Here is a 27,148-nt window from a genome sequence, read left to right as displayed (position 1 = left end):
GAGAGATGCCTGTGTGATATGCGCATGCCTCCCAGATAATGAACCGAACTATTATTGCGCGGAGTGGGTTGGCTCACTTTCATTTGACTCACCCTCGTACATTAGAAATGTGAAGATACAAAGGAATATACAAATGTGAAGATGCAGCTTGAAAAAAAGGCAAAAGAGTGTCACTGGAAACAAAGTTCACTGCACATATACACAAAACCTCGCAACAAAATATTTAAATATATGTATGTCTCCAATAAATCTACATATCTAAGAAAAAGTCACTGTATATAATGCGTCAAACAAGGCAAATAAATGTGTTGGACAATCACAGAATCCTTAGGCCCCCCCCCCCCCCCCCCCCCTTCCTCCACTCCCCCTGATGTATCGCGCGCGATGGTATATATATATCAAAACGTTTATTAAAAAAAAAAAGTGCAGAAAGCGAGTGGGTGGAGCCCCTAGTCCAGGGCCCCACTGGCTTGAGTGGTCCACCGTGCCTGGTCCAGAAGGGCTAGTTGCGTCCCCCGATCCTCGCTGGCGTGCCAAGTCTCCCACTGCTCCCTTCCGGAAAGCTTGCAGGTTATTTTTGGTGTATTAATTTTGGGTGGCCTGTTCTGGCAATCCCACGTAATGTGGGCGAAAGTTGGTCGACCTCCGCACCAAGGACAGTGAACGCTGTACAGTGTTGGGTGAATGGCATGTTTCAAATAAAGGTTTGGAAATGTGTGCGTCTGTATTCGGCACCAGTCATAAGAGTCCCGCCTGGATAGGTCGAGGTGTGGTGGACTACTTTCTTCGCTCGCGCCGTTGGTGCTCAAAGATGTCTCATGGCAAGAAGGGGTTTTCGTCAGAGTGGTTGGCCGCTCGGTTGACAAAAGCATGAGCTGCGCCGTCCGCTCTCTCATTGCCCTCGAGTCCTGTGTGACCCGGGCACCAGATGATCATGTGTTTCTGCGTTAGGTTGGATCCTAATGGGTGAGTGGTGCTGTGTGGTAGCCTCCCGGTGAGGAAGAGTCTACATGCGACTTGGGAATCTGTAAGAGTTATCGACGATTGTCCCAGAGCCTCCTTAGTTTTAATACCTAGCGCGATGGCTGAAGCTTCTGCGGTATTCGCAGATGCAACTCTAGCCGTGGCGCAAGTCGCAAGCCCTTGATCTGCGGCCGCTCCTACTACTGCGAGGGCATACTTGTAAGCACCACATTGAGCGACATCTGTGTATACTGTATCTGGGTTTCCACCGAATTGCTGCATTAACTTTCGAGCTCGAGCACTTCTACGACCCCGGTGGTATTTCGGACTCATGTTCTTAGGGATTGGGGCTATTATGATCCTTTCACGAAGGACTTTGGGCAGAGGTTCCACTTCTCCCGCATACTGTGGACGAGTAGGGTAACCTACGCGGCAAAGTAATTTTCTGCAAGAGGAGGTTAAGCTAAGCCTCTCCCGTTGAGATATGAGCGTCGCTGCCCGTAGCTCCTCGTAGTTATTGTGAATCCCGAGGGCCAGCAGGCGTTCAGTAGAGGTTCCCTGTGGTAGGCCGAGAGACGCTTTGTACGACGTTCTGATCAACGCATCTAGGGCCTTTAATTCTGTTTTCGTGGGGTCCTGGAAAGGGAGGCTATATGTGAGACGGCTTAGCACAAAAGCCTGAACGAGCCGGATTGTCCCTGTTTCCTTGAAACCTTTTCGGTGATAAGTCACTCTACATCATACAGGAGATCTGTTTCACCGTAGTCCTAAGGGTTTTAATGGTGTGGTCTACTCGTCTGTTGCTTTGCAGCCACAGTCCGAGGACTCGTATTTTCTGGACCTGCCTTATCTGGCTGTCTCCTAGAAAGAGGTTGACCGGCTCGTGAGTTTGACGGCCTCGACCTCGGATCTTGATAAATTCTGATTTATCGGGAGCGCAGCTCATTCCGCTGCTGCGAGCAAAGGTTTCAACAGCGGTCGCTGCTTCTTGCAGGATTTGTTATTTTTGTCCTAATGAGCCGCTGGTTGCCCATAGGGTAATATCGTCTGCATATAACGCATACCCCAGCCCGAGTATGACGTCGAGTGTTTTGGCTAAGTGTCTCATGCCGATATTGAAAAGAAGGGCGGAGAGTATCGCCCCTTGCGGTGTACCTCTATTGGGCATGGGAAAAGGGTCTGAGCGCGTAGTGTCGATGCCTATTGTCGCGATGCGAGAGGTCAGGAAAGAGCGGGTGTAGTCATAGATTCTTTGTCCACAACTGATGTCATTTAGCTCAGATAAGATAAGTTCATGTGAAATAGTGTCGAATGCGCTTTTCAAATCAAGAGCTAGGATGAGATGTTCTGCACCAACCGTGGTGTTGCAAAGAACTTCTTCGCGAAGTAGCAGGAAAACATCTTGTGTCGACAAATGTTGGTGAAAGCTGGATATGTTTGTGGGAAATAGGTTGCGGTCTTCAATGTAAGACGTGAGATGTGTGTGGATCACCTTCCCAAATAATTTGCCAAGACAGGGGGTTAGTGATATCGGTCTGAGATTTTGTAGATGATGAGGTTTTCCTGCTTTCGGAATAAGCACGATTTTGGCCTCCTTCCACTGTTGTGGAACTACACCCCTCTCCCATATCTGTTCATTAAAATACCAAGTAAGCTGTTCTAGATGCTCATCGCTCAGGTTCCGGATCATAGCATTTGCGGGCTGATCTGATCCTGGAGCAGTATTTCTATTCGCAACTTGCGCTCCCGCGAAGAGTTCTGCCTTAGTTATTGGGGCGTCTAGCACCGCGTTTTCTTGTCCTTGGTATGGCAAGGTGCATGGGGGAATGATTACTGCTCCTACGTACTTCTCTTTAAGGTTAGTGAGGAGGGCCTGATCTGTTCCTGAAAATTCTCCGGCAAGTTTTTGAAGGGTGCGATTATTGGCCGTTTTTGTTTTTCCTGGTTCCATTATGCTGCGAAGTATCGCCCATGTCTTGGAGGTGTGTAACGTTTCGCGAAGTGAGTCGTTGCAAAAACTCGCCCAACTCGCTGCCTCTAACTGCTGTGCGTAAGCGTTTGCCCGCTCGGATATTTCAGCAATTCTGTGGCGCAGTTTGCGATTAAGTTGCTGTTTTTTCCATCATTTAGTTAGCCCCTTCTGGCTTCCCACATATGTAGCAGATGGTTGTCAACTACCGCCGTTTCCGCTGTGAGCGCTAGCCGCTTAGATGGTGCTTTATGAGCGTCTCGTATATGCATTGCCCACTCTTCAGCGTTCTCAGGTGATATCTCCGGCATGGGGATGTTGCGATAATTTACCCAGTTCGGGATTACCACCTGGCCAGAGGGTTGCCGAATTTTCGGGGAGCCGACCGACACGCTGATGATGAAATGGTTACTGCCTAGATTCTCTCCTAGATTGGTCCTCCCTTGCGCACACAAAACTGAGCGACCATTGTTGGCTGACCCATGCCACCCCCCTCCCCTCAACGCTTTCACTCGCACATGCAGGATACGGCGCGCGTTCACGATGTTATTACCCTTGGACTTTATACGGAACATGAGGGCAACGGCGACGGCAGGAATGTGCCTGGAGTGTCCATATAATTGCTATCGCAATAATATAATAAGAGTGTTCGACAACTGAAGCATCTCGTGGCCCTTTACTTTCTGCAAAAAAAGTAACGAAATCAAAATTTCACCATGCGGCAATTCGCTGCACCGCAACAATGTTTTTTCTTCTTTTGTGGGGCTGGAGCACCGAAATGAAAAAAAAAAAACGCACCCAAAAGCATGTTGGTCACAATCCAATGCCTACTTTGGGCAGCTAATGTGGCTACCGAAGGAATATTGAAGAAAACGTGAGACGCTTGGCCCACAGAGAACCAAACGCATACTGCTCGGTATCCTGCACCGGCGAGACAAGACTTTCGACAGAAGTTGCGCTTAAACGAACGTGTTACAATCCCTCAAGTCCCCACAGTGATGGCGGTGATCGACCATTGTTTCTTTTACTCGTCTGCTTGCCAGAGAGCGTCCAAAACTCTGCCAGGCGAAAATCCACTCGGCCAGGCAAAAATGAACATGCACAGAAGTGCGCCGCGCGGTGGTCGGGCCAACATGAGAAAAAAGACATGCGCTCTGGCTGGCTCTGGCAGCCCGCAGGTAGCGAGAACAAGAAAATTGAGGAGGCTCAATGTGTTCTCATGAATAAAAGTCAAAGTAGAAAAATAAATAACATAGTTACCTTTGCTGGCTTTAGTGTCTTGACATGGATGCTTTGGCGCAGGTGAAAAAATTGTTGATATTCTTTTCTGTGACATCACGGCACAAATGAACCACCACAACTCTTCATCTCATCGGACCTCGCTGCGTGCTTTGTCAGCTTGTCTGATGGTGTGTTGACTTGGCTTGTCTCGTTGTACGGTCCCATGTACGACTTCAAAAAAGTTAAGGCACCTTTGGCATCAAATGTTTATAACATTAAACCCACAAAGTTCCAGAATTGAAAATCTAAAGCATGACTTTGGAAATGTCAATGCATCTTTTGCATCAAAAGTTTATAAGAACTTTATGCCCATAAGGTTTCTGAATTAAAATCCATGTGCTCGGTAGATTCCGCAGCCTCCACGTGATGCTGCGATGAGCCCGCTCGCCATCAAAATGCCCTTGAAACTTTGTGCTTGGATGGGGCTGCTTGCGTTATGTGACTCCCAGTGTGTGGGCGTTGCTGTGAAATCCAGCCAGAGTTCGCAATGTTCGTGCTGAAATGTCTTTTTGAGTGTGAAAAAGACGTTCTAGACAAAGTCCAGAATGATTTCCGGTGCCAGGGATTGTTTTCGTTGGCGGTGCATGACAGCGCGAAAAAATTTCGGGGGGGGTGGGGAGGCTGAAGCCCCGTCAGCTCCCGCCCCCCTGGCTATGCCCCACATGTGACACTGGTATTACTTAATGCCTGCACGTCCAGAAGGTAGCATATTCTGCAAAGGTCAGCGCCCTATGCCTGTCGCTGTTAATGTATGTTGGTTTACATAACTATTGGCAGCAAAAGTAATAAAAAAATTTGAGATGTGGCACTCTTCAATAATTGTTATTTCACACTACAGTCATCCAATGCACTGATGGAATGTGCAGCATAAACATTGCAGTATTCACAATTTTTATTTACAAAAAACTGCAGTCTATTCAAAGACCAAGCAGGGCATTGTTTGGTGAAGCACCCCACTGAATGCAACATTATGCGTTGTGTGAGTTAGATATAAAACTTGTCAGCCGCATCTCTTACAGAATGTGGCCCTGTGGAGATGGAGCATGTAGTACTTGTCTGCAATCACATGCAAAACTTCAATCCTTGATGATGCAACAAAACTACGTGTTTTCATGTGTTAGTGGCGTGATCGTGCTTGCTCAGCGATTGCATATTCCACTAGAGAAAGATGGCAGTGCACGTATACATAATAAACAAAATAATAATGGAGTGGTTGAAAAGGGATCAAAATTGTTTAATACTTAAGGACTTATGTGTTGGCCTTTATTACAAAGCTTCACTGATGTGGTCCTGATATCTAAAGATTTTGAAGTTGCTACCCTAGATAAAGTATTTTTGCCAGCTTGTGTGATTGCCTTTCTTTTAATTGGAACAAATTGTGCCATTAAGATTTATGTGTGCTCCATGCATTAAGAGCAGGTTGAAATTTTGCTATGCTTAACCTTGCGTTTGAACTCGAATAACTGCTGACTGAAGGTATTCGTTTTGAAAGTAAGCAAGTTATGAGGCTACTTGATGTTAATTGTGGCATGCTTTTGATTTGTATTGAACAACATTATGATCCACTCAAGCCACTCTGTAGCGGTGAGGTAGAATAATATACCATTTGCAAAATGTTGCTGAACATGTGCACAAAAGGTATTTTCCAACTAAAAACACTTCCGACCACAGGCTCTACAAGCATAGAGTTTCCTACAACAATTAATAGGGGAAACTTTGGTGCTGCAATTGTTCAGCCACCATGGGAATGATGTTTAGTACATGGATTTGTTTGGTCTTCATGCTTCTAGCTTGAGACGTTCTTGTGGCTTTGTTTATTACTCTTTATTGCCTTTGTTGTCCCAAGTTTCAAAGCTGTATATACTTGTATAAATGCAGAAGACCCCATGAACATGCATAATCACTACTAATTGCAGTGGTTCAGCCTGTTGAGGTGGCCAATTTAAAAATGTGCCAAGCATCTTGGTGTGTTCGCTTCCCCATGAGAAATTTATAAGGTGTTCTTTGCTGCTTGTCGATGCGTGCATCCATGGCATAAGGGCTTCAAGATTGGGCTTCTGAACTGGACGTCCTCTGTTCAAATCCTGTCCTCGGACAGTTTGGTGGTGTTTATTTCATTATTTATAACACAGTACCTTGTTTAAAATGAGTTTGAAGCCAGAAGGACAAGGTTTGGGCAGCTCCACGTACTAAACCGTCACTCCCATGCTGGGTGAACTTGTGGCTCCCGCAGACACAGGCTCCAGAGTTCCCTCTTGTAGTTATTCTATGAAACTCTGTCTGCAAAGGCTTGACAGTGGTAAAGCCTATTGAGTGGCAACAATATGTTCCTTCTCCATGGTCAGGTGTTGGGAAACTGATATGACATTTTTGGAGTAATTCATGGAAAGCCTTTCTTGTGCTTCCTCATTGGGTTAAGGTTAAATGAGGACATATACTAGACAAAGACAAGTACTGCCCTTGTCTTGTTTTTTTAATGGATTACCAACTAGCCCAAACTGCCATTTTCCCTGGGGTTTGTAGGAGAGGCTTGCATGTGGAGAAATGCAGTCTGTGGAGAAGAGGTTTTTATGGTTGGAAAACTGCCTTGCATGGATGGCTGGCTTAGATTGTTACAAATTTTTCTTTTTTGATCAATATGTGCATTGGGAAAAGTCTGTAGCCCATTTTGTAAAAAGACTGGGTATGGCTAGTCTTCCTCAATCGTCATCAGCAGAAGTCATGTAGCTACAGCAAGTGAACATGTTCATATGACACTGTAAACACACCAGCTGCCGATCGGTGTCACCTGTTGCCAATGCTTGGCTTTCCAGCCATGTGGCTAGGCACAAGGTCCCCTATTCTGGTTTGAGAGCTCTTCACAACAAATTTTGCAAATGATTGACTGATGTTAGGCACCAGTTTAGTTAGACATGTTCCTTATATTGGAGGCTGTGCCCATTCTGCCGTACAAAAGGCACCTCATATTGTTGTGTCATATTTTGTGACATAGTATCACAATTGCACATCCACTTTCAGCTGTTCTGTGCAAGAGGGTACCTGCAACGTCTTCTAACTCGATGCTCATTGTACACTGCACTCACAGTGTGGAGGCTAAAGGCCTTCAAATCCTGAAAAGTGTTTTAGTGCATGAAAGACGAAAATGAAGAGAGAAGACGGGACAAGGTGCTCTCCACAACTGATGCAAGATGCAAGCAAACCAACCAGCCCTGTTGTCCATTCTGATGAAGAATTGAAGAATTTCACCTTTCAACTTTTGTTTCCGCAGCACAACATCAGGATGCTGTGTTGCGGAAACTGGGTTCAATACCAACCATTGGATATATAAACTTCCTCTTTGTGGAACATGGTTATAACGGCACGTTTTGAGGACAGGACACAGTAAGAATGCACACAGGACAGTCGCCGTGTCCTCTGTGCATTCTGTGTGCATTCTTTCTGTGTCCTATCTTCAACACGTGCCGTTATAACCTTGTTCCATCAAGCCAGCAACCAACCAGCCCATCTAAGTCTGTTAATTCCTCTTTATATTGAGTGACAGCTTCTGCTCAATGAGATGGCTGCCATGGCATGCCAAGTCATGGAGAGGTAGGCAAGGAATGTTTCATTTTAGAATTTGCTCCGGTCTGCGGATTGACTGTGGTACAATCGCCACCTTAATTTCCGGGGTGGTCACTCAACCATAGCAGCTAAGCAGATGGTGGGTAGTTTCCTTTGGAGCTTTTTGTTACTTTTGGGTCAATGAAAATTTTGCTTTCGATGAGGTTAAATTTAGTTGCTCAGTTGCTTCTAAACACCAGCTTTCTTTCACGGTGTGCACTTGAGCTTGATGCACCTGTAATAGTAACTCAGTGGCTATAGATTTGCACTCCTGAGCTCGAGGTCGCAAGTTCAGTCCTGGTTGCAGCTGCCACATTCCGATGGAGGCGGGATGGAAAAATGCTTGTGTGCTGGGCTTCGAGTGCATGTAAAATAATCCCAGGCATGCCTCATAATCAGATCGTGATATTGAGATGTAAAACCCAAGAGTTTAATTTTTTAATCTTTTTTTACCATGGTGCTTTTATAAGACATGTTTGCTTCATCAAATGGTGCAAATGCTGTACAGTGCACCTTCTGACTTTGCTTAATGAGCAATCCGAAATGACGTGCAGATCATTATATACACATGAGCAATGTGCCACAGAAAGTCTATGGATTGAGGCCATTTGCCTTAGCTGGTTCCTAATGTTGATCTTGAGTAGTTTGCATTCACTGGGCATGGTTTGTGACAAACTTGTGGCAGAAGTGCGAGACAAAGTGATGGAGTGGTAGCGGAAACTATTGTAATAGTCTTGGTAGCACTGATGTGTGATGAAATTTCGTCTGGTCGGGAAAAATCGTGGTGAAAACCAAAGCAGATGCGAACTAAGGTAAAAAAAATGATTTAAAGATGACGTTTCGGTCTACACATGGAAGCCTTGTTAACAATGAAGGAGCTTCTGCATTGTGAACAAGGCTCCCACGTGGGGGCGAAAACATACTTTTGAAATAATTCTTCACCTTGATTAGCATCTGTTTTGTTTTCTGCCACCTTCAGTAACCCTTTTACAGCAGAGCTATTAAGGGGATTTCCACAAAAGTTTTCATGTGGGGGCAGCATGCGACGCTGTGGTTGGTACTGAATGTCAGTGAGAGAATGGCCACCAATGTGTCGGAGCCCTGAAGTGGATGATTAGGGCATCAGTAAGAATGCACAGCCAGACGCTGGCGTCGGTAGCACAGACACAGTGTACAGGAACGGGTGTCATATATTGGCTGTGTGTGTTCAGATAAGGAAAGTTGGAGGGGCATCCTGACTATGTTTTTGATTGTAAAGAAATATTTGTGGCATAACAAGATCCCTCCATACAGCATAAACAGCCTTAGTTTTTCTAGCAGACACCTTTGTTTCATCAAGAAAAAAATCTTTGCTAAGACAAGGTAGGAACTGCAGCTTATGCACTTGCCTGATTTACTGACTTTGAGAGTCCAAAAAAATTTATTTAATGTTTTCTATGCTTTCACACATTTTTCCATTATATACAGAACTTTGTTGATGAAAAAAAAGTAAATACCAGAGCCTAAAACAGAAAAAAAAAAAAAAGAAAATGTCCAACTTGGCTTTTGAACAGGAGCCTATAAAGTGGGTCTTCTTTTTGGCAATGTTTTAATGTGCCTTGTGACTGCAAGTTTCTTTCAGGATTTTTTTGTTTCAACATTGGGGGGAAAATTTAGCAAAATCGCCATACATAAAGAAGGAATTATAAAGAACAACAATCTCTAATTTGTTTGAATTTTCCGAGAAATTTTGAATTTTCTCTTGTTATCAGTTGTATCCTATATGCAAGAGCATGCTGTATTATTTTTAATTCCTGTGTTGCTACTTCCCAATTAGAACTCCAAAGACAGACATCCCAAGTTCTCTTGCAAGGTCAATAGAGTCAGTGTGGAGATGGCTTCTAATGATCAAAAGCAACTGCACTGCGCAATGTGCAGAGTGAGATTTCAATGACCGCGCCACTTACTTTGCTCTCACAGCATTGCCTGCTAAGCATAGAACAGAGTATAGCTGCTTGTGATGTCATAAGGTATGGACAGAAATTGCTCAAGGCTGGGTAATATAGTTTCTAGAGAAGCAATGATTGCATTGCATTCTGAAGGAACCAAAGGACTGACTGAACCTGTGGAGCTTTGAGAACTTGTTATCAACGAAAACAGCCCAAGCATGCACAACTACTTTGGAATCTGCAATGTCGCACTAATATATCGGCACTGTTGTTTGGCCACAAGATTCAAGAAGAGAAGCTTTGCCTCTTTTTCTTTACAAACAACCAGCATTTTGCCTCTAAATAAATGAATCTGGAAGAAACATTTCACCAAGCTAAACTCTTGGATGTTAGTGTCCCTTTAAAACAAGGTGCGCAAGTGGGCTAGTCTATTTTTTATGACCAGTAGCAGAATGCGTTGGCTTATGCAGTCAAGTGGAGGGCACAAGTATTGCTTTGTCATCCTCCTGTTAATAAGTCTTTCACTAGAGTGGGCAACTTCTGCGTGCTTGTGTGGACAATGCCACATGATTTAGTGCAACATTACTGCTGGGAGAAAGATCTTTGTCTCATGTTTATCCCGTGCATTTAGGGGAGAATGACTGTCTCTCTGAATCATGAAAACAATGTTTAGTACAGTTGAAAGACAGTAAATGATTGGGCATGGCACTAGACCATTGTAATCACTTTTCTTTGTCTTTGTCAGCTCAAGCACACAAATTGTCTTTCACTGGGTTCACCTGACATGAGGGCTGCATGCACCTCTGGACCAGAGGGGGATTAAACACGCACTATTTGACATCTGTAAAATGAAGCTGGTGTTCCCTCCTTTTGCACCATATGTATTCCTTGTGGTGTTGCTGGGCTGTCTGTCTTCTTGGTGCCCAGTTGTTCCTGCATACAGCTAATCAGGTGGTATCTTTGCAAGTGTGTGCCTTTTGTGCTGCGGACTTTTCATTGGTTTGACATCGTTGTTTTACGCCAGTGAACCAGCAAAGCTAAGGGTTGTATTCACTGTTCCCATCATCCCAGGCGAGCAGGAGATGGTGATCCATGTGGAGAGGGCAGGAAGCTTGGAGGGCAGCACACTGGTGCCCGTGCAAGTGATCCCTGACGTGATGCAGGTTCCTCCCCGTAATGGCGGTGAGTAACAGCTCACTCTGCCGTGGTGAAGGTGTACGCAATCCCCTGTGTGGTGTTTTTTATGCTTGTGTTTCTAGAGGCCAGCCTCCTACCACAATCGCTCGACCTCCATAGGGATCGCGTCCATTATCGTGGACAGCTTTGTACATACAGTAGTGAACAAATTATAATATGGTATCGTGCACTTTGAGTGTTCTGAGCTAAACTAAAATGCCAGACCGTTAACCTCGAGCCTTCTGAAGATTTACCACCACATTATTTGCACCTTATTGCCTACCCATTGAACACATGACTTAAAGGGGCCCTGAACCACTTTTGATCAAAGTCGAGAAATGCATTTGAAGTTAAATTAGACTCAGGTAAAAGGTAAACAAAAACCCGGGGCACTTCGCCGACCAAATAAAGATTTAAAGATTTAAAAGAAAAGAAGACGTTTCGGCTCCCACACGGGAGCCTTGTTCACAGGTAAAATAAACAAAGGTGCTCGAGCAGCTCGCTTAAATAGTCTTGAACGTGTTAAGTCTTGAAAGTGTTAAGGACAAATTACCAAAGAGAAATTCCCAGGTGTTGTGTACGTTGTCCCATGCACGGATTGCGACTACGTGTACATTGGCAAAACTGGTGACTTTGAAAGGCATCTTAAACAGCACAATTATGACGTCAAAAAAGAAAATGTGAAATCCAGTGCTTTGGCTGAGCATGCCACTTCAAGCGGCCACGCAATTGACTGGGGGAAGGCACGTGTCCTTGCCAGGGAAAAAGGCCTATCTCGACGCCTTTATCTTGAGTCACTCATGATTCAGACTACGCCACACACTCTGAATAGGAGCGATGGCAATCTGCCGTCAGTGTATGCGCGCTGCCTGCGTCACGTGTTCAAGACTATTTGAGCGAGCTACTTGAGCACCTTTGTTTATTTTACCTGTGAACAAGGCTCCCGTGTGGGAGCCGAAACGTCTTCTTTTCTTTTAAATCTTTATTTGGTCGGCGAAGTGCCCCGGGTTTTTGTTTACCTTTTACCCATGTTTCATCCCGACCAGACGGGCTTCCGTCAAACGCTGAACTTCATTAAATTAGACTCTTTCAGAACTACTTTGCCACAAAAAATTTTTCTACGTGTTCAGCAGAGCGGAGTTATTGGCAATCAAACATGCCATTCGCGGTGCTTCCGCTTCTTCTTCAATGACTTGCACTGTGAAGGCTATGGCAGAGCGAGGTGTGCCCACAACGCTCCAACTAGTGAATGTTACTGTGGCGCGCAGTTAAAGTTTGATTTTATATGTTCACGTAGATGCCACTGTTTCCAATTTTGGCACATAACGATGCTCCAAATGTGGTTGTCCTTGGTGATCCGCAGTGCGCTCAGCCAGTGGACTTGTCGCGATAACCCATGGCGGCCGCGGTATCTGTGATACGTAGCAGACCACAGCTATATGCAGCTATAGCATTTGCTTTGTGCACGGCAGGACTCGAGTGTCCACTCGCGCTCATACACTCCTGTCTGGCTGTGCTACGTAGTGAACTGGCTTTGTCCTGCACCAGCTTGATTGACGAATAGTAGCCACATCCAACTTGCGCATTTGAAGTTCTGTGAATTAGTCAGAAAGGAATAAGCTTCAGCAATGTCATCAATGTCAAGCTTCAGCAATGTCATCAATGTCAAGCTTCAACAATGTCATCAGCAACCTTCAGTTTGCTGATGACATTGTTCTATTCAGCAACAATGCAGACGAGCTACAACAAATGATTGAGGACCTTAACAAAGAGAGAATGTAAGAATTTGGTTGAAGATTAATATGCAGAAGACAAAGATAATGATAAATAGCCGGGCAAAGGAACAAGAGTTCAGGATTGCTAGTCGCCCTCTAGAGTCTGTGAAGGAGTACGTTTACCTAGGTCAATAAATCACAGGAAACCCTGATCATGAGAAGGAAATTCACAGAAGAATAAAAATGGGTTGGATCGCATACGGCAGACATTGCCAGCTCCTGACTGGAAGCTTACCATTATCATTAAAAAGGAAGGTGTGCAATTAGAGCATTTTACCAGTGCTGACACATGGGGCAAAGACTTGGAGACTGATAAAGAAGCTTGAGAACAAGTTGAGGACCACGCAAAGAGCGATGAAACGAAGATTTCTAGGCATAACGTTAAGAAACAGAAAGAGAGCAGTTTGGATAGGAGAGCTAATGGGTATAGACGATATTCTAATTGACATCAAGAGAAAAAAATGGAGCTGGGCAGGTGATGTAATGCGCAGGTTAGATAACCGGTGGACCATTAGGGTTACAGAATGGGTACCAAGAGAAGGGAAACGCAATCGAAAACGACTGAAGACTAGGTGGAGCGATGAAATTAGGAAATTCGCGGGCACTAGTTGGAATTGGTTGGTGCAGGACAGGGGTGATTGGAGATCGCAGGGAGAGGCCTTTGTCCTGCAATGGACATAAAACAGGTTGATGATGATGATGAATTAGTTTGCCAAGGCATCTAACCAGGAGCAGCCAGGAGTGAGCATGGGCTGGTAAGCGTGTATGTGGTCTGACCTTAAGTTTAGCATGGTTAGAGGCTAGTTGTGTGCACAACGAGTCAAAATTAGCGAGACCCGAAGGCTATGACACGATAATCAGAGTGGCCAACGTTTAATTCTTATGCAGGTGGCCGCAGCCGAGCATGAGCAGACAACAGTCAGCTTCTTCCCGAAGTACAGAATTATTATCAAAATTCTAAAGCACATTTTTGCTTACCTTAGCCTGTTTATTGAATTGTCTCAATAAATATACACAGTAACAGTAGGAAGAAGTGCACTGATCTAAACACCCTTCTTGATTGATGTCAGCTATTCGCCAATAGCAGCCGCCTATGGGAATATGCAATATTACGAATTAAAGCATCCAGAAAATAGTGAGTAGCAGGCTTCTGTTGAAAAGAGAGCCTTTTAGAGAAAGGGGACTTCGCATTCCGCTTGCGAGATCCATGCGCCGCGCACGACTATGTTTTTTTACCAAGCCCAAAGGGGTGGTTTAGGGCTTTGTATCTAAATGTATCTAAAAAAAACTGTACTATATATCAACCAGTATATTTGAAACTGCGTGTGCTATTGAGAGAAGGTTTAATGGTAACTGGAGTGGTTAGTTGAGCAAAATGCTTGGAATACCAGTGCAGCTTTAATATGTGATATGGGATCGAAACAAGAAGAAATAAAATGTACACATGCACTCACTCACAAACTTGTGATTTCAACTTATAATTTTAGGCAGCAGCGAACATAATGGAATGAACAAAGTTTGTTTAGAAGTTTGTTTAGAAAAGTTTGTCCTAGATAAAGGAGATGGTGCTTTCAATGGCGTGCTGCACATGGCTTCAGCCACAGCACAAGAATAAGAAACCATTATCACTTCTACCCCGCTTCTGTGCTGTCAGAAACGCAACTTCCTTTTTGCTAACGTACTGTGCACCAATCGCACTGCAAATTGTGGAGCGGTGGATAGAAGATGTGTGCAGTAGTTGGCTGCAAAAATAGTGACCAGCTTATTAAAGAATGGAGTGAATCTGTGTGACCAATTTCACGGACCACTGCTACATAAGGCGAGCCTGTGTTGCTGGCCCTTCATGATGCATGACTTTCCTCGAGGGTAAAAAATCACTGCCCAAGCACTCCGTACTAATGGTTAACCAGCGAAGCTTAAATGAGCGGTCCCAGTATTTATCACTGGGTTAATCCCGACAGTTCATTGAACGACGGCTTGGTAGGCTGCCGGATCCTCGGTACGCGGTTTCTGCTTGTGCTCGGCTGCATGAGCCTGTCCTTGTGCCCAGGCTGCAGCATCGGCACGACGTAGACAAGCTCGTTCCCGGTTCTGCTCGTGGCATTGCTGATTGAAAACTGCCTGCTTCTCGGGAGTATGTATGACGTTTGGCTTACCCATTCCGAAGCCGGAGAGAAACTGCTGTGCGTGCGCTCGGCTGCGACGGGGAGCAACGACATCACTACTGGCGCAGCTAATCGCGCGACTCTCTCTCTCTTTTTTTTCCGCATCCGCACGGGGTTGCGGCGGAGGAGTTTTCAGCGTACAGGCGAGAGACGGACGGACGGACAGACGAATCAGCTAGCCAAGTACAGCTTCGCTGTAAAAGCTTCACTGTAAAAGCTTCACTCATCTGCCAGCGTTGTATAGTTAACCTCTAAAGACAGGACTTCAACCCCGGAAAGTCGGCAAGAGTGTGTATCACTCCTTAAACAATGATAAAGGGAGTAGTGCAGCTTCCTGTCATAGTAACTTTCGCCCACATTGTCTATATACATCTGCACCAACTGGCACGAAACTTATGCCTATTCTATCATTCGTATTCTATCAAGAATAAATGAATGAGCACACACTTGAATATATGTGCACTATATATGCACGATAAATGATGGACTACACCGACAGCACATGAATAGTGGAAGCTGAATGTTTTGTGATGGTCCACAAGAATAAACGTGTTACTAGCGATAATACATCTTTGTTACAGGATATTACAATGTAGAGAACAGCTACGTTTCAAGCCTTGTCCGCAGCAAGAACAAATTTATTGGAACTGAGCACACCCGCAAGCGATTAGGCAGAAAATTTAATCAGATAGTAACGGCACCGAGGAAATTTACTGAGTCGGAAATGTGACAAGCCACTGCTTTAAAATGTTTTCCAAATAAAGAACGAAGGTCAAAACACATTAATCCTGATTGAACTCGTAATGAAAGGTTGGAGAGCCTGCAATACACACTTATCCCCGGTTTTAGAACAAGCACTACATACGCTGCTTGTGCCATTTAGACATCTCTTAATCAGCTCCAAAAGCGCTTTTACATGTTCTCTGAGGCTGTGGCCAGAGCTTGGTGTTGTCCACCCAGTCACCGTTTCCGATATCTCCTAAAGCAGGTTCGCTAAGCCACACCAGCGTCATACACATCAATTGTAAACACGGAGGCACTGAGGCAAGCAATGGACACATCACCACATAATCAAACATGGCAGCACCCACGGGATCGCTGCAAAAAGGGTCAATACAGCAGTGGGAATAGGCAAGGTGTCTTTCATCCTTGACTTCTTGGCAACAGCAATGCAGCCCTTTTTGACAATATTGGAAAGACTCTAACTGATGACGTAGAAAAATAAGCAATGAGCTTTTCACAGAAAATCAGAGTGTACATATATCTTGTAATAAAGAAATGAGAAGGAGCACCCTTCCCTCCTAGAGCTGTGTTTACCCTTGGAGTTGTGTTATCCAGCAGGGGAACTTATGCTTCAGGCGTTGTTACCCACCCCAAACGTGGTGGCTTAGCGGCTATGGTGTTATGCTGCTAAGCATGAGGTTGTGGGATCAAATCACAGCCGTGGCAACCGCATTTTGGGAACTCTTTCCGAACGAGCACGCTCTGAGCAATCCATTTAAATGTGGTGCAGAAGCAGCCAGACAACAGTGAAGGTTGTTACGATGGGCCTGTGGGGTAGCATCCTTCGAACCTTTCTTGGCCCGCTGCGACGAATCGCTTCACGAAGCCAACAATACGCCTCCTTCGGACAGCCCCACGGCGCCAACAAGGCTAGCTACGTTTGGCAGACAGAGTATTGTTAGTTGGTTCGCTGTCGCCTTCACAGTCTAATTGGAACAAGAGAACTCCTGGAAGAGGGTGCTTTACAGCATTTTCTCACGGCCCCCAGTAATCGTCACAGTCGTTTGACAGACATGGCGGCTGACCGCGGAGTCAGCTCTGGAATTGGGACGCACCAGCTTGAGTCAAGCGTGACAACTCCTGTCTACGAGGACCTTCTTCGCTCAGTGTGTTCAGTGAAACAAAAGTGCGGGAGTGAGTGTGTGAACCCTCGCCCTCAAAGGCAGGCACATCGGCGACCTTGGATGCTCCGATTGGACGAAGGTTGGACGGCAGTTTTTCCTTGCCTGGGGATCTAGGGAGGACAGAGTGTGTTTAAGCAGCCGTTTTTGGCTTCTCGGTGTGCTTCATTTTCAGTCATGCTAGACTTATGAAATGTAACGTTGTCCACCCTTCATGTAACATAGTAAATAAATCCCCTTACGTACTCCTAGTTCTCGATAAGAACAAGTTCCTCCCTTCAACCACATCCCTAGCATGGATAAGTTGGACGACGGCATGAGCCAGCTACCTCTTTTGACATGCCCGACTCCAGCTCGTGCAAGGTGTGCTCTTGCACAGCGTATAGAATCATGCACAGAGCGAAACGGAACAAGACAAACTCATCAGCTCACGCAAGAGACTGTCGCCGGAGGTGCACTGTGCAGCCGGAATGCAAGAGGGAGAGAGAAAAAAAAAGAAGGCAGGGCCCATGATGTACACGTGTCGCGATCCCCCAGCTCTGATATGGGAGAACGCAGGGAAGAAATTTTGCTTGCGTGGGCTAGACAAGGCAAGTTGAGAGGGTGTCTATGTTGTCAATGAAGCTTGCCTCCTGAAATCATGGGTTTGCAACGTTTCAGACATTTCTATCTGCTATTAATGAACCAATTTGAAAAATTCCTGTGGTGAAAATGCTCCCTAGAGGGTAGAGGGCACGTAACAACTTGCAGCATATAGCCAAAATTTGCTATCAGTGCTGGTGAGGGGCCCCTTAAATAAAAATTTGGAAGTTATCAGGCTTATCATAGCTAAAGTGGTACGTTGAGCTTTGTGCGAGTTAACAACTGGCCATATCCTACCGCTGTTACAGTAAAAGAAAAAAAAAAAGAAACAATATGTTGACGCTGCCAGTACCCTCCTGCGGGTTCCTCAAGGGTTATCTCAAGGGTTCCTCGTGCGGTGCCTCGAAGGCACTGCAGGAGGAACCCTTGAGCTGCTATCTCACACACGGGCTGCTGGCTGACAGTGCTGAGAACTTGTATGGCTACTTGGCTCCTCTCGCATGCAGGATGCAGCTCACAAAACACTGTGCGACTTCCGCGAGCAGTCAGACCTCACCACCCAGCTGCTCCATGTGAACCTAACAGTACCAGTGTACGGGACCACGTGACAAACTCTTTTGAGGAAGTCGCTCCGCAAGCAAACTGTAGATAACATGCACCTATTCGCGCTGTTGTATATATGTAAATGTGTCCTTTCTTCACTCTACCTTTTGCTCCTCTACACACACCCTCCTATTGCTTACAGCCATTCAGGTGTCAGCAGTAATTTCCTTTTCTTCATTTTTCTTTGATTACTTATTTACTTATGTATTTCAGCTAACAATCAGTTACTACTGATCTTGTGCTTGTCCCATTTGTCTGCTTCTAAGATTAAAATGTTCTTGGCCGTAATTTATGGCTAATCTTTTAACAGTGCACACGAAGCATGTCCGAGAAGAGGGAGGAATGGTATGAGCACCGACTTTTTAAAGGGGATCCTCACCAGGCCACATAAATAATTTCAGCTATATGCTAGAATTTGTTACGTGCCCTCTAGGGAGCATTCTGCTACAAGTGTTTTTCAAATCGGTTCATTAATAGCCAAGATATAAATATTTCAGTGCTACGAACCCATCATTTCAGAAGGCGAGTGCCACTGCCAAGAGAGACGCTCTCTCCACTTGCCACGTCTAGCCTCCGCAAGCAAAATTCCTTCCCTTTGTTCTCCGATACCAGAGCTAGAGGATTGCATAACTCATATGTCATAGCCTTCATTTTTTTCCCCTCGCTTTTTTGCTGCACACCGCACTTCAGCTGACGACGTCATGTGTGAACTGTTGCGTTTGTCTTGTTTTACTCAGCGCACGATTTTGTGCGCTGTGCACCAGAACACCTGTCTAGGGGTATAAGTCAGTGCCACACAAATACTCAGGCAGACACAAGTGGATCATGGAGCATGATCACGCACTGGAACACAGTAGAAAATGACATAGTTCCGCTCTCAACGTACGCGACTGCAAGACATGGGAACAAGCAGACGAAACTGAAGTACATCTCTCTTGGTGTGGTGTGAAGTAAAACAAAAACATGCAGACATTTGGTTTATGTGTTTTATTAATTCTCTAACATTTAAATTCATCTATTGAAGCAACAGATAACACAAATAACAGATGTTGCTTTGAATAATTCTCGAAATCGCATGCCACTATGATAAATGTTACAGCTTGGTGAACTACATAAGCACGTTTGCACGATATACGTTGACTCTCTAGCTTGGAGTACGGTGCCCGTGAGGAGAAGGGCAGAGAGCGTTTGGTTTGAAATTTAAGTTCTTTCCACGGCGTGTAGGGATGTAATACTTAGCAAACACGATTGTTAGTGTGCACTGTATGTATGGAGCTTGTCAGCTCAAAACGGCCAAACCTGGTGAGGGGCCCTCTAACAAATCATTCAAGATCAGTGTCATGTTCTTTTGTCTGCTCCTTCAGATGTCTGGCTTGCATCTATCGTGGGATGGCAGGAGGGGGAAAGAGTCTTTTGGCCATGATTATAGAGAAAGATTTTGTAGTTGAAGTGAGAAAGCTTTCAGGTGTCAGCTGGATGCAGTCAGCACAGGACAGGGCAAATTAGAGGTCATAGAAAGAAGCCTCTGTCCTGCCGCACACTTTAATTCAGCTGATGGTGATAGTGTAGATGGCCTCGGTGTTGCAGTTGGTACATCACTCTATGCGCTCCACTGCACAGGTATCGAGTGGAACAGCCACGAGAGTAAGGTCCTGTTGGAGAACTACGTGCGCTACGTGCCACAGGTTGGGCCAGACAAAAAGTTTCGGAGCAAAAAGGAGATGTTCAAGCGCATTGCCGACCACATCTTCGAGGTAACGGGGCAGCGGCGCACGGGCGAGCAGTGCGAGAACCGGTACAAAACCATCATGCGCCGGAAGAGGCGCCATGGAGAAGGAAGGAGCACAGGACTCGCCAGGGCTCGCATCCTTCTACACACAGCAGCTGGAGCAGAAGACGGCGAGGACGAGCAATTCATGGTTAGTATCCTGTTGCCTCTGTCACTGTGAGAGCAAAAGATACTTGGTCAGTGGTCACGACAGACATTGTGCTAATGACAGCCAGAGTGCTAGTTTGCTTCCTGTGATCTATGGGCCTGTGAGATGGGCTGTGAAAGTGATGTGTCTTCCTTCAATTTTGTGCGCCAATTGTCACTTTAACGCTCATCTTTCTCTCTTCCTATCTCTTTAAATTCCTTAAATCTGAAGCCAAGTGAAGCGTGCCTTTGGAAGCAAAAGAGGAGACTATTGGCATCAGTGAAACCTGATGTGATGGTCTTGTAGTAACAGACATCACTGAAGCATACAAATGCACTATGACCATGCTGAGAAAAAAGTTGGAGGATGCTTAAGCTTCGCTTTCAAGAGAATGCCATAGCATTCAAAGATCCCTGACTGCTTCTCACGCTTCGTGGCAACTGCAGCTTATGTGACTGTAATGCTTACCGGGAAACGCTAGTGGCTAACGCTATGAATGAAGGCGAGCCTTCTGGTAGAAACATGACCTCTTGCGTGGGCCGATCCCGGAGGTTTTGCACAGCTGCACCAAAACAAATTACATCACTATTATGTTTCTTTTATTGTTTCGCACTTTTAATATTTCAGTCATAGGAGATTTCACTCAAAAGGCATGCGCTGTCATTGTTTTTCTTTATGACATTCGCCTTTGGCCTGTGATTCTCAAAATGTGAGGAATCACTTTGTCAAGAATATAAGACAAAATATGATCAACCTTAGTGATAGAATGGTGTGGCAATATAACCTGCATATACCACATGTCATATAGCAAGGCATGGCATATCATATACCTAAATATATATGGGAATTGGCACTAACGAAGATGTTGGATGCCAACACTGGATTTTCTGTGACAAGGGGCCCTTAATGCTATCACAAAAACCAGCATCATTTAGCACTCAATGAAATAACGAAGCAAGTCACCCGGTGTTTAGAAGAGGGGTGCACAGTTGGATGGTCTACTTTGGCAGTTTTTGGCAACATAGTGAATGGCCTTCAACCACTGTAGTGGGCTGATGGGTGTGTGTTTCAGTTATGTTTGACAACATTCGGTGATGTAAATAGTGTATTTACTCGCGTAAAAAACACACCTTTTTTTCTGAAAGACCAAGTGTGGGGCTGTTTCCTATGCGGGGTAAATTTTATGGGAACCTTTATAAAAGAGTAAAAATAAAAAAGAAAGAATAATGATTAAAACATTGTGTTAGATAACATTGTGTCAGCATGACTCCCATGCTCCACCATACGTTCCACTGCGGCTTTTTGCAACAAATGCTTCATGTAACTGTCAGTAGCCAGGGTTGCATACTTTGCAAAGCAAAGGTTTTATTATGCGAGGATAGCAAGCTTGGCAAAATGTCAGTAACGTTGTGAGCCATATAGGCTGATGGGCCTGGTGTCAAGTCACGTAACACCTCAGAGAACGATTGTTTTCCTGCTAACAGCAGATTCTACTGGATGAGACAGCCGACAACAACACGCCAAATTGTGGGTAAGCGATGAAGGCTTCACTTTGAAAAATAGGGCCAACCCACAGCTCGCTAGGTCACTCGTGTTTAGCTACGCAACTCTGTACCGGTCATTTTGATTGGCTGCTGCACAGTGATGCGGGGGATTAATTTTTCTGCCAAGAGAAAGCTCTTGGGGACATGGACTGTCATCATCAGCCAGAGCGAGTGAGACGAGAAACTACAGCACGGCTATTTGTTTGCGAGACTGCACAGGACAAAGTTAGGGGCGTAATTGCTAAGGCGAAAGCCTTAAATGCCTCATCAGATGGTGGCCTTGAAAATGCAGCTTGCGGTACAGAAAGTCGCGTGAGCTCGCCTCGTACAGAGACGCGCTCGTGCCACTGCTTGCGCGTCTGTTGTCGGCTTCTTCCACAGCTGGCTCCGATGCCGCTCATGATGGCAAAAAAAAAAAAGAAGGCAAGGTAATTAAGATAGAGCTAATTCAAGCACTCAAATCCACAACCTTCGGGGGGAGTCGAACCCACAACCTTTAGTGCTAAGGCAAATTAAGGCACAATTAGTTAATGTACAGTTAAATAAGGCACTATAACCCACAGCCTTTAGTGCTTAATTATAGCAAATTACGACAGTTAATTCAGATAGCCTCGATTAAAGCAATCGAGCCCACAACCTTTGGTGGGAGAAAAGTAATAAGAAGTAACGGTGCATTCGAATGAAAATGTCAAATAATTTATTGAATGTCTCTTGAATGCACAGGCTTTTGTCTTCACCCTCTTCGGCGTATGCTAAAGTGGCTGTCAATTTTTTTTGCAATGGGAGGTGGGGGGGAATACCTATTTTGAAGGGCAAAGTTGGCAGTGCATTTATTATGCAAGCATGTTCATTGTGTGAATAAATACAGCGATCTCTGAATGAGGTGGCAGTGACATAAGTAGACAGAAAATTGTGGGGCAGTATTCACAATTGGCAACTGTTAAAGATACCACTTTCAGTGCGCATTAATTGGCTAGGCCAGCGGAAGCAGATGCAGTGAAAGGAATGGCAAACCTGTCGGAGTTATTTTCGCGTCACACATCCTTGAGTGCGTTGGCAGGTTGCCTGTTGCTTACGTAGGGTACTATGCTGGATATTGTCACACAAAAGTGAATCTATCTCCAAAAGTGATCAAACAAGAGAAAGGCCCTACGGGCAGCGGCATAGCTAGGTCGTCTGGCACCCAGGGCCCATAGGTCATTTGTCAACCCCCCTCCCCAACTCCCGGGTGTAGTCAGGAAGGCGAGGATATTGACAATTTCTGGGGAGATTGGGTGATTTCAACACCAGCACAGCTGCCTTGAATACCGTGCACGTCCCCCGGCCCCCCTCTCCTTCGCTTTCATTCCCAGAGATCGCGAATGTAGCAGGTATACACGCTGTTTTATTTTCTGCACCAAATAACACAGGGTGCTGCACTGATAACTTGTGATAAGCGCATTTGCACATCTGCTGTCAGACTGTAAGGCTCAGCAGCCAATACAGATGCGGCATCGTGAAAAATGTGGCTCGCAAGTAACAAAAAATATATTAATATATATATTAATAATTAGCAATTTGAGAGGCAATATTGCATTCGCAAAATTGAAGCGCGACAGTCATATGTTGCCCAACAACAACTTCGCAAAAATCATCGTAGGTACTGTGGCATGCAGTATTTTGGCTGTGGGCAGCCCTGAACCCAAATGAAAATTAAATAGCATGTCAGTAATGCCGATTTCCCCACCCTATTAGAAACCGCCACCTGCTTACCTGCTGCACGGGCACCCATGCTGCGACAATTACGAGTTCTCTTCATTCTGATGCATAAAGCCTTTCTTTATCTGCTGCTATTGGCAAACATGATTATCTGAGCTGTGGTACTGCCACAAGGTTGGGAATGGAATAAAGCACGCTTCAAGTCAATTCTTAGCATCGCCATGCAAAAAAAGAGAAGACCGTGATGAAAGCCGTGCCAGCAAAAGCTTGTGCTACTGTTGGTCTGCACTCCCAATGGAGAGGATAGAGAGATTGACGTTACTGGCGCACTACTTCATATTTCTTTTGGTAATGCCACACTGGGCCGCCCGCAGTGCCAAAGTACTGCAGGCTCTAGCACCCAAGACGATTTCGTTTAGAGAAGTTTTTGTCGAGTTAATAATATGACTTTGAGTCCCCAATCCCCGAATTGAAATGCTTCCTCTATAATTGCTCATTTTAAGCAGTTAATTAAGATATGCTTAATAATTATCTGCCATATTTTGCACGATACCAAGTTCCTAGTGGTCACAAAGATGCATAACTTGATAGAATACCGGGAAATTCACCTTTTTTATAAAATTCTGTGCAGCTGAAACAGCATACTGAATTTGTGACATGAAGTCACACAACAACAAAATGATAGAGACGGTTAGCTAGGACTAGGAGACAGTATTTTTATTCAACTGCGAAACTGATACAAAACTAATGCAAATGATTCAAAACTGATAAATGGAACGCTATACATACTGACGACATACAAACCATGGTGAGACATTGAGCATTTTACACTAAAATCTAATGACCGGTAAAGACACATTTCCTACAGAAGTTCTTTTTCCGACACTTTCCTTCTACAAACTCGTTAATTACTAGTAGTAAAGTTTACATTTTTTACATGTTCTTTTTCTATGGCCAGGGAAAAGATGGGGAAGGCGGGAGAAAGAAATTCAAGTCGATGAGCAAAATGAGAACAAGGTGAAAGCTGGAGCCAACGTTTTGACAAGTGGACTTGTCTATTTCAAGGCCTATCTATAGCCAGTATCACCAAGTTTGATAGCCTTTTATCACTCATGGTGGAGCGCAGAGACGTTTTGATCAGCTTTAACTTGGAAAAGTTCCTTTCGCATGATGCAACTGACACACAGACCGTGAGGAACAAGCAAAAGATAACGGTAATGTTTGGGTTGGGGCTCAAAGAAGTTATATTTGGCAATAAATTCCAAGAAGTGTTGTGCGGTCCATATCCTCATGACATCACAGCGCTTTCCGGCAACCTTAGGGTGCCTTCGCAACTGGAGGATCTCTGTGATGATTTCATCGCCTGAAAATTCGTCATATATTTCTGTAAGACTCAACGTCAACGTCTGAAATGTTTCCACAGTTTCAAACATCATGGAAACAGGCTCGATGATGCTGAAAACCAATGTCACCTTCTCCATAGCTTTGAAGTGGGTGTCCAGCTCTCTGTGGAAATGATCAAGGCATTCAAACATTGCCCTTCTGGTCTGTTCTGTTAAGGTCAGGCCAGCGTCCTCTGCTATTTCTCCTGACATCTTGCGATATCTAACCCGTTATTGTACCTGAATCCCCATTTCCTCACAATTTGCCGTGGCTTGGGCAATGACCTTTTTCACAACTTCAGCATGCTGCTCTTCCAGGAACATCCTTAACGATTTGAGCTTCAGGCTTCAGTGCTGGAGGCTGATTCCTGCAGTGTGCAAGTACTTCTGTGTTTTATTGACTTTCTCTAGCACCTTCGACTAGAAATACAGAAAACTTAGAAAAGTCGCATACAGCATCAACCAAACTCAATGCGCCCCTCCTTGTTTCCCCATTGAACTTGGCATCCTGCAGTGCTTCCAGCATCGAGATTATCTGCTCGTAGCTCCTTCCTGCCGCACACACTGCCTCGTAGTGAGCGCTCCACCTCATTTGGCTGAGATTTTTGACTGTCGATGCCACACCAGCATTCTTCAGTAGTTTCTGTTGTTGAGGCGAGCTCGAAAAAAACTTGTACATAGCTTCCAAAGTTCATAAAATGTCACACTTACGTTGACGCTTTCAAATGAATGCTCGCCGCAAAGGTTCCGGGAATGATTCGTGCAGGGCACAAATGGCCTTTGAATTGACTTGTTTGATCCTGGCCTGCACGCCACCGTGAACCCCAGCCATCACTGCTGCGTTGTCATACCCTTGGCTGTGGCAGAAGCTTATGTCCAATTCATTGTCTTCGAGTTGTTTGAGAATGCTTTTTGTAATCTCAGCAGCAGTTTTTCCTTCTATCGGAAAAAAGCCTAAGAAGGATTCTTTTACTGTGACTTCGCTGTCATCAATGTACACGTACCTTATTGCCTGACACATTTGATCCACATGTGAAACGTCTGTTGTGCTGTTGAACGAAATGCCAAAATATTTAGCCTCCTTGATTTTTTTAACAATTTCACTCTTCACGTGTCGGCTCAAGAGTTGGATAAACTCATTTTGCATCTGAGGTGACAGGTATGAGGTCACCCTTTCGTCGGAAGGGATGGCAATCTTAACTCTTGCGAAATGTTCGTTCAAAATCGCGTCGTAATTCGAAAGAAATTCCACCAGTTCAAGAAAATTGCCTCTGTTGTCCGACTGCATGTTTTCTCTGTGCCCATGGAGAGGAAGGTTCATTTTTGCCGGAAATAAGACTACGTCCAGAAGACGGTGCAGTGTGTCTCCTTAGTGTTTCTACAGTGTTTAGGTGTTCAACTTCCACCTGGAGTTGAACCCGGAGACGAAGCAGGTACCTGGAGCTTTTCCTGCTCCGTAGAGTTTGCAGCAGAAACAGTAAACTGAATTTGTTGACTTTGAGTACACCATCCAGGTTCTCAGAACTTGGCTGCCATCTGCGGTTGTTTTGTAGAACCAAGACTTCGTTAAATGCTTGCTGAACATTTTACTGCGCTCTAATTCTCTCGTAACACTGGGGAATGGGCTGTCCTTCACTTTCTCTACTCACTAGGCTTGCTCTGACGTCATCTGGGATGGGTATGGGCCACATACCTATGTCAGAGTACATGTCATCTTTAAGTACATCCATAGTCTTCCTGTAGTTCGATAATGCGTGAGCTTTAGTGCCTTCAGATAGTGTCACAGGGTCCTCACCATCTTGTAGTGAGTTGGGCTGCACGTATTGTGGCTCTTGTCTGACCATTGCCACTAGGCTGCCATTGAGAATGCGGGTTTCAGAATTATCGAACTGTTGTACCGGGCCCACCCCAGTGCACATAAGTATACTGGCTTCCAAGTTCTGAGATGTGACCTCTAGCTGCTATGTTCCTGCACCTCTGCATGCGTCTGATCCCAACGAATCAACCGGTCTCTTAACAAACTGCTCGTGCGCGTCAGCGTGCATAGATGTACCAGGTTGCAAGCAGTCTTCCTTGTGCTGCTTCCCTTCTTTGTATGTGCATATTCTCACACTAACCTCTTCGGCGTCATCTGTGGGCAGACGCAACGAAGTCCACACATATTTGTGAATTGACCCAGCCATGGATTGAAGAGTCCTGGCTTGCTCCCTTTTGGTTTTCCTTTGTTGAGCGTTGCTGGGTCACCGCCTTTCCATTTTTATCTTACGGAACAAAGGAAGAACATTAATTTATACGTTATCTGTGACAGCCATGTGGTGAAGTCCCTAAAAACCCACTTAAATAAGGAGGCAGATCGGATATGCTCAAGGCGCAATATTACGCCCACAAGAGCTGGCAGTTCGCAATACTAACAAGGCGACTTCACTTCTGTAGATGAAAGCAGTGTCACAGCTAGGCAACAACACAAGACAGCGTGCCATAAATAGGAAGGCACAGTACAAATATATGTCCGGCTACTTTACTAAACGAATACGGCAGAATGAGCTATAAATTAGGTTACAGCAAAACTAAATATAATGATCAAGTATATACAAAACTGCACTCTTCTAGCAAAGCTTTTGAATACAAAAGTATCTGTAACCAACTAGCCAGTTCACATAGG

The 27,148-nt window shown here is 45.0% G+C and overlaps 1 protein-coding gene across 1 annotated transcript in view; it reads left to right on the top strand.

Moving 5' to 3' along the window:
• The window catches only part of LOC126530535 (uncharacterized), a 35,353-nt gene that overhangs the window by 2,957 nt on the left and 5,248 nt on the right, over nucleotides 1–27,148 (top strand). Inside the window, exons 2-3 of the mRNA XM_050177807.3 lie at nucleotides 10,813–10,923; nucleotides 19,567–19,865. Of these exons, the coding sequence (XP_050033764.1) occupies nucleotides 10,813–10,923; nucleotides 19,567–19,865 (410 nt within the window). The remainder of the gene's footprint in view (nucleotides 1–10,812; nucleotides 10,924–19,566; nucleotides 19,866–27,148) is intronic.

This window comes from Dermacentor andersoni, chromosome 4 (genome assembly GCF_023375885.2).
Source record: "Dermacentor andersoni chromosome 4, qqDerAnde1_hic_scaffold, whole genome shotgun sequence".
Lineage (NCBI taxonomy): Eukaryota > Metazoa > Arthropoda > Arachnida > Ixodida > Ixodidae > Dermacentor > Dermacentor andersoni.
This window is presented reverse-complemented; position numbering and strand designations above follow the sequence as displayed.